Source organism: Musca vetustissima, unplaced genomic scaffold (genome assembly GCF_032173495.1).
Source record: "Musca vetustissima isolate MV318-11 ecotype Yass unplaced genomic scaffold, APGP_CSIRO_Mvet_v1 utg23871, whole genome shotgun sequence".
NCBI classification, from domain to species: Eukaryota; Metazoa; Arthropoda; class Insecta; order Diptera; family Muscidae; genus Musca; species Musca vetustissima.
Window position 1 is genome coordinate 34,509 of NW_026888599.1, and position 8,857 is coordinate 43,365.

The 8,857-nt window shown below is 35.5% G+C and overlaps 1 protein-coding gene across 1 annotated transcript; it reads right to left on the reverse strand.

The window, feature by feature from the left end:
* Positions 1 to 1,946: 1,946 nt before the first annotated feature.
* On the reverse strand, positions 1,947 to 8,258 carry LOC133336429 (hypoxia up-regulated protein 1). The gene is made up of 2 exons (XM_061544722.1): positions 7,911 to 8,258; positions 1,947 to 4,479 (listed from the first exon to the last, which is right to left on the reverse strand). The coding sequence occupies exons 1-2, from the start codon at positions 8,255 to 8,257 to the stop codon at positions 1,947 to 1,949; spliced, it is 2,880 nt and encodes a 959-aa protein (XP_061400706.1). The 5' UTR covers position 8,258.
* Between the last annotated feature and the right edge of the window lie 599 nt (positions 8,259 to 8,857).

Below are 8,857 nucleotides of genomic sequence, written 5' to 3' on the forward strand. Positions count from 1 at the left end.
CAATAACATCGTCTGACCAACAAAGTGTCGAGATTTTATAAATCCAATAGCAAGAAAATTAAGTGTTTCTAAACTTTGCACATCGTCTAAATCATGTCCATTCCCACAAAGGTTAAACATTAAAAAACTAGTAAATTTAGTTTTAAACTAATGAAAAACCAAACCTACATTAAATCATAAGATGGACAACTTCTCTTGCTACCTGCCCACTTATGGTCCATTGTTTCATAAAATATATACTATATATAAAGCGGATGGTGAAAGCGGTGTGCTCTAAACTTGATAATGTGCAACTATTATAAATGAAATTAAAAATTGGTAGTTTTTATGGAAAACATGTCAGTCGAAGCTAATTCATGGGTATGTTTACCAGTATAAGTCTATAACACACATCTAAGATTTTGCTGATTTACTTAGGTTGCTTAAAGTTGTTGATAATTTGATATTACACATGTCATTATAAATTAATATTTTCTCTCATACTGGTTTTCTTCCTCGAAGTCTTTCGAATTTATAACTTTTGAGTTTTTTCTAGTTTTCTGTTCATTTTTATAAATATTTTTTGATCTCTAGTTATTACAGCAATTTTTGGCCAATTTTTGTCTATATTTTTTATACAAATTCTGATCTTCCCAGTTTTTGGTTTACAGTAAGAATTGTTCCTAATTTGAATAGATTTTACAGATTTTCTTACATGTTTGGCCTTTGAAAATGTCTTGTCAGACTTAATTTGCTAACACACCTGAAGGAAAAAGTGTTGTATATTCTTCATATGATAAGATCTGTAGGCCAAATTTTACTTAATATATTTGCCCCATAAATTAGATTGAGTTTTTGCACCTTTCCACCTGCTTTTTTCTTTTGATACCATCTTCTATTTTGAGGGATACAAATCCTATAAATAAAAAAAGAACACCACAATTGTGTTGTCTAATGTATTGATATTTATTTATATTATTTTGTTTTCTATTAATTTAAGTGTATTTTTGTTTTATGTTTTCGTTTTTTTAACTAATCAATAAACTTATAATAAATAGAAAAGAAATCTGTCTAAATAAATGTTAAATTACATTATTAGAATTTGTTTCAAGTTTTGATGATCGACTATGAAGGTTAGAAAGTTGCATTTAATGAACAGGATTTTTACAATATTGTTTTGAGGAGATTATTGAAATGGATTTTGACTTGAATTTAAATTAGTAAACCGCAAATGTATTTCTTTTTGTTAGATGACTTTATATAATTTCAAAAATTGATTACAGAAAGGTAGAGAGAGTAAGGTTTCGTGATGACGGAATGGTTTTTGTAGTTGGTTGTTTTTTTTATTATTTTTTGTGGTGAGTTTCATACTAAAATACAAAAAGATCATTTATATAAATTATGTATTACAAAATGTTGCTTTTTTAATTACAATTAAAAAACTTAAATCATAACAGACAGAAACAATTTTATGATTTTCACTTCTTTAATACCTTTGTTTCAAATTGTTTGTTGCGCTGATTTTTTTGCACGAAGAGAAAATGAATAAAATTTTTTCAAAAAAATACCAAATGAAGCTTGTTTTTTATAAAAAAAAAAGTTCAACAATCGTTTGCCAGAAACTCAGTAAAAATTTGTTTTATAACAATTTTTTGGGTATTCCACCATTATTTGTTTCTATCATTTGGTCAATCTGTCTTTGTTTTGCAGGAATTGGCTTGGTTTACTTATTTTTAAGAATATTCGAATAGTAAATTCCATCTAAAAGGTTTCTTCTTCTTCCTTTTTGTCTAACATAGCCTTAATAATTTGTTTGTATTTCTTTTATAACTCTATTACTATTCGAATTTTCTTTAAATAAGCAAAGATTTTTGTTTAATATATGTATGTAAGTTTTAAATACCACAGTCTTTCAATTTATTTATTTTTTTGTTTTCTTTTTAATAAAATTCTTTTGTTTTTCCTATTTAAAGATCTGAACGTGGTGTGTGATCTTCTGTGGGTGTTGCAACGGGGACTTCTTGTTTTTCTTCTGCTTCTTCCTCCCCTTCAGTTTTCTTTTCAGTTACTGGTATCTCTACTTGTTCCTCCTTGTTTGTGTCGTCGCCAGATTGTTCGGTGGTGACCTTTTCGGCATCACCATCACCACTGCTGCTGCCCTCCTCCTGTTCTCCACCTTCCTCCGTCTTCTTTTCTTCACCATCTTTCTTGGCCTTCTTCTTGTCCTTTTTCGTTGGCTTGACCTTAGGTTTCCATAGATTGATTTTGGTTACCAAGTACTTAACTTCACGATCCAGTGTGGACATTTTATTGGTAATTTCCTTAATGGTAAGACGTACATTTTCGTAGCGCTTCAATTTATCTTGGGCCTGTACTTCGGTCTTTTGCCATTCAACGGTATCGCTAATGACCTTGGAAAGGGTATCGATTTCAACTTGTGTGAAAACATCTTTTTCGGGATTGGTTTCTTTGGTCAAGTTTTTGGCACTCTTAAGGAACCCTTCGGCACCCTCAATCATTTTCGACAAAGCCTTAAGAGCTTCGGGGCGTTCCTCATGTTCCCAGTGGCGGGCCATAAAGACATCGGTTAACTTCTTCAAAGCCTTCAATTTGTTTTCATACATTTCGGGGGTGGGATTTTCAATGTCTTCATATAGCCAATCTGAGGCAGCGGAACATTCTGCCAAAATCTTTTCCTTTTCCTCCTTGGTGGCACATGAGGAATATTCCTCCTCCTCCAATTTTTGTTGTATATCAATAATGTGTGACTCCAAGGCATTGAACGAGGATTCCAATTGATTTCTAAGATTTTCAGCCTTATTGATGGCATTGAGTTTTTCAGCAGCCTTTTCATAGGATTTGCCACTCAGCGGTTGAGTGAATTGCACAGTTAGGCTATGGGCCACTGGCTCCTTGACAGTAACAATTTTAATGGTCTCATTCTTTTTGGGAGCCTCTCCCTCAGTGGGCTTAGTTTCATTTTTCTCCTGTTCTTTGCTCTTCTCCTCATCCTTGCCACCGGTGGCTTCTTCACCCTCAGTTGCATTTTCATTGCCATCTTGTGAACCTTCCTCCTTCTTGTCCTCTTCCTTATCCTTGGAGAATAGTTTACTTATTGTGCTTCCCAATTTGGCCAAGGTGCCTTCATCATCTTCCTCAGTTTCGATCTTTTGCTTTTCATAGACATATTCCACACCAGTACAACGGAACAAAGCGGAATCATCCAAGGTAAAGAAGGCCTTGATGCCCTTAGCATCGACAGATTCATTTTTGGTTTTCTCCAGTAATTCCTTAATTTTTTGCAATTCAACACGGGAAATCTTCAAGCTACCCACGTAGGACTGTTCCTCAGCACTCAAATGATTCAAATCACCATAATGGACAAAGAAATCAAAATCTTCGGTATGCTTGTTAAAGGTAATCACCTTCTTTTGTGGATACGAGTTCATAAGGCCAAACAAAACACGTTTTACTTGTCTCACTTCAGCACCCTCTCCAGGATCACGTTCGAAGGTGACTTGAATTGGATAGAGCACGGCATCCTTGACAATAAATTTCTTCACCTTAAAACCGGTAGCCAAATCGGCAGCCTTATAGACAGCACCAATAGCAGCAGCTTCATCGGCATTCAAGCTCTTGCCCAATTCCTGCTTGATATATTGTTTCAATGTCTCCTGGACCTTGGGAACACGAGTGCCACCACCAAACAAGATTACTTGGGAAATAACATCCAAACTTAAACCAGATGTGGACAATGCTTGTTCCAAGGGTTTGATAACACGGGGCCAGAGATCAGAACAAATTTCCTCCAATTTCTCGCGGGTAACCTGCAACTTGAAATCTTGATCTTCAATCAAGTTCTCAATTTGGGCATAGTGATCATTGTTGGCCGACAAAACATTCTTCAAGCGACCAGCTTCCTTGAACAATTTGGCCAAGGCTTTGGGTGACTTGGTGACATCGGTGGTAGTTTTCTTCAAGGCATTGAATTCGGCAGCCAAGTAGTCACGCAATCTCAATTGAATTTCCAAACCGCCCAAAGTACGATCATAACCGACACCCAACACCTGCACAACTGGGTGTGTTTCCTTGGTGTGTTTATCCTTAACCAATTGATAGCTTACCACGGCACTCGAAGTGTGACTAGCACCCATATCATAGAATACATAATATTGAGCAGTTTCATTGATACCCGAGGGATGGAAAACACCATAGTTCAATGCAACGGCGGTGTAATCGTTAATCAATTGCAGCACCTTCAAATTGGCCAATTGAGCAGATGTCAATAGGGCTTCACGTTCGGCCTGACCGAAATATCCCGGCACGGTAATAACACATTCAGTGATGGGTTGATTTGTTGCCTCCTGGGCGAATTCCTTGGCTTTAACCAAAATCTGTGCAATCAATTCTTCGACAGAGAATTCTTCGGTATCACTTTTCTTGAAGATCACTGTATTACGTTCAGGATCGGCAATAATATTATAGTAGGGGAAACGTTTTCTGTAAGAGAATAGAATAAGAGATTAATTATTGATGCTGAAGACACCGGAGGAATTACATTTTTTAAATTAATTTTAAATCCTATTGGTCTCTAGTCTGTTTCGAAAGCTTGTTTTCTTACTACTTCTAACCGATGGTGCGTCCACCGATCGCTACAAGATTACAATTTGATTATCAATAAAATTTTCTATAGTTTTAACATTTTCTGAGCAAAGTTCGGGTAAAAGTTGAAATGTACGTCTAAAATACGAATATCGGTTTCGTGTATTAAACTAATGAACCTCGTTCGATTTTATTAAACGGTACTAAATTTGGTACAATTCGTACTAATGTGTACAAAATTTGGTATAATTTGAATTGTGATTGAACCGACTTTTTAGTACAACATGGTGACCCTATAGAGTTGGAATCCTGAAATTTGAATTTGGGATTATTTCCGCCCTATTTACCGCATTTCCAATCGAAGTGCGGCCTGTAATTACTATTTTTTTTTTTTTTGATTGTGAAAAACATATGGGCAGAAAATGTCTGCTCCTCTTTTCGGCATTTTGGTATTATGAGTGTTTTAGCCGCCCGATGTGGCTGTAATTTTGTATTCCGGGAAGCAGACTCGGCGGCTCTAAAAGGGATCATTGCTGGATAATGTCTCTCTTTTTAAAATTACCAATTTTTGAAGTGGAGTATTAGCGTATATGTGCGAGTACCGCATTAGCGTATATGTGCTAGTACCGCACCTCCCCCAAAGGGCCAAAATTACCATTTTTACATCCAATATTAGGCTAATAGCTGCAAATTGTGCATATCGTAAAATTTATTTCGAAACTCATACCAGTAAAGAAAGATCAAAAGTTGCACGGAGCCGACTATATGATACCCTTTACCACTTTGGGTACATACAAAAGATGATATTGTGTACAATTTCCTGTTGATAGAAAGTATATAGCGTCTTTGGATGACCATTAAAATGGAATCGGGTGAAAAAATGTGATCTACATAGATATTTGAACCAACAAAAAATCATACACATACCATTCTATAAAAAAATGCATGTCAATCCAGCAGATTTATATGAAATCCAGCAAAATTATATGTGGGAGGTATATGTAAATCTGAACCGATTTCAACAAAACTTCACAGATGGTAAACTGGACTGAATTCCGTACCCTGCGCAAAAGTTTGTCTCAATCGGAATTTTTTTTTTTTAGTTTTGTGCACCATTTACCTAAAATCGGACGAAACTATATGTGGGAGCTACATCTAAATCTGGACCGATTTCAACAAAACTTCGCATACGTCAAACTGGACATAATTCAGTACGCTGTTAGAAATATTGTCTAAATCGGACAAATATTTTCAGTTTGGTGCACCATTTTCCTAAAATCGGACGAAACTATATATGGGAGCTATATCTAAATCTGGACCGATTTCAACAAAACTTCGCAGATGTCAAACTGGACTGAATTCACTACCTTGTGCAAAAGTTTGCCTCAATCGGGCAAAATCGGACGAAACTATATGTGGGAGCTACATCTAAATCTGGACCGATTTCAACAAAACTTTGCATACGTCAAACTGGACTGAATTCAGTACACTGTGCAAAATTTTGTCCCAATCGGGAAAATATTTTCAGTTTGGTGCACCATTTACCTAAAATCGGACGGAACTATATATGGGGGCTATATCTAAATCTGGACCGATTTCAACAAAACATCACAGATGTCAAACTGGACTGAATTCAGAACACTGTACAAAATCTTGTCCCAATCGGGCAAATATGTTCAGTTTGGGGCTCCATTTACATCAAATTTCATTCAAATTGGATTTTAAATGCGACTGTACAGACGGAAGGACGGACATGCGTTAATCGACTTAGAAAGTGATTCTATGCATATTCTCAAAAGGAAACATGGGTCTATCTCGTTTCGTTTTGCCTGTTACAGACATATGCACAAAGACATAATACCTTGCAAGGTTATAATTATGTTTGAAGATGGGGAAAATCGTTTCACGCCTTTCGGTACCTCACCCACAAAATGGTCAAAATTGAGTTGAAAATGCATATCATGCGACAAAACCATCCGATTCAAATCACACTATGCACAGCCTAATATTTTAGTCTTGCCTGCAAATTGTTCACTCTTTATGACGCTCACAAAGGGTCGTAATTTCGAAAACTTGTAAATCTCCTATGGGGCAAATTTCATCCAACTTTGCATATCGTAATATTGTTACCTAGCCTAGATCAAATCTAAAGTTGAGAACCTTCGGTCCACTCCTTCTAGTACCTCTCCTACAATGGTTCAAAATTTTGAAGATTTGTTAATCCCATAACAATGGTGTGGAATATCCGATTCGATGCCAAATATACGCATATAATTTTTGTTTCAAACTTAATTCAAGTTAGAAGATGGGAATCATCGGCTCACTCCTTCTAGTGCCACCCAACAAAATAGTTAAAATTTTGATAAAAATTAATTCGGTACACAACGGCAGCACCAACTAACACTTTTTTAATTGTTTCTTTTTCATCTTTCTCTCTTTACGACGTATTTTTGGAATATCACAATGGGTATCGCAATTGGTCTCTGAGTGGAGCGACTGATTCCTCTAACCTAATATTACAGTGTTCCAAATTATTTAAAAATGAATAGTAGATCTTTAAATGTCAGAGCTTAAAATACTTCATCAAAAAGAAACGGCTTTGTTTTGTAAAGTGGTGAACGATTTTGCAATTTATTTGACATTTTGCAACCAACTGAGTACATACGTCATACAACACGGAACCATATAATCAAGGCAATTGTCAATATAACTGCTGTGTTTTATTCGAAACAGGTTCTATGCAAATATAACCTTACAGTAACAATTCAGTTATTGTTAAAATCTGTTATTATGATGGTGAAGTACGTAGACAGTCGTACACGTGGACATGAATAAAATAATGCTGTAGGATAAAAGAATTGAATTATGTTCAATGAAAGCTTTTTATATATCTGATCATAGTGCCGTTTAGATTAATAGTGGATTAATGCAAATTCGGGAACAGAGCAATGCATATACCTATTCAGTATAAAAAAACAGATAAATCCTATAGAAAATATTTTTATTTGAACGATCTTGTCCGTATCTTATCGTATGAAAAATCTAGATGTCGAGCGACGTATCATACAAAACAAAAAGATTCCACCCTAAATTATAATCGTAGTCAAAGAAATTTAAAGAATCTAACTATATGATAGAACAATATTTTGATTTATAATAATCTCTCTACAAGGAGTTGAGTTTAGCCTAGGAGGGGTGTAAATCATGGATATTGAAATGATTTGTTTTGATGAAACCATTGTCTAATACCTACAATGTTTAATAATATTATTTATCCTACTTTTTAACACCTTCCCCACAATAAAATTTTCCTCACCCTTTTTACTCACCTATACAAATCCACAATGGGGTTATCAATTTGTTTACCCAACAAATCCAAAAGATAACTATAGGCCGAAGCAGGTTCCTTGATGCCATCGGTGACAGCATCTTCACCAAATGAACGTACACCATTGCGGAAGGACAATGTCACAGGGGTCTTACGTTTCGATTCCCTATTCAAGGCAATTTCCATGGGTACACCGGGTGATACAATACCGACTTTCATCCATTCGGAACCCAAGTCGACAGACATTACGGCAGCTGCTTGAGCGCCACGTAGGTGAGTGGCGGCAACAAAGAGGAGACAGGCAATTACAGCCATAGACCAACATGACGTGGTCTTTCTTTTCGGCATCATGTTTGAGAAGGTGTTGTTCAGTTCCTTTCACCAACAATTTTTCGTCACCTAAAAAATTTAAACCAACAAATTATTTCAACGATTGAAAAACTTTTCAAATCAAAATTTAATTTATTTAATTGAGATGTTAGGTTATTTTTGCCGGAAAACTTTCTCTTCTCTTTTTTTTGTTGTTTCAATATGTTTTTTGCAAATTTGTGCTCGCATTTGTCGTTTGTATGATGAGAGGCGGTACACAAATTTTCTGTTTATATCATTACACATGCACATACTTTTTCTTGTGTTTTTTTTTGTGATAAGAATTTAGTCGAGTTTATTTTTATTATTGGGGGAGTTTTCCTGCACTGGGCTCCCATTCAATGATATTACCTTTTGAATTGTTTTTCAGTTTCTAGAATCCCAGGTACGAAAAAATAATCGTGCTTCTACTGCCTGCCAGCAATTCAACTGACGTGTTCCTCTGTCGGCAATTTTGATGGTAGCTTTTGTACTGACATTCGTACAGCTGTATTCGTTGAAGGTTTGTTTACATTTTTATTTGTTTCTTTTGTGTTGTTGCTTTTTGTGAGCATTCACTGTGGATGATTAGCTTACAAA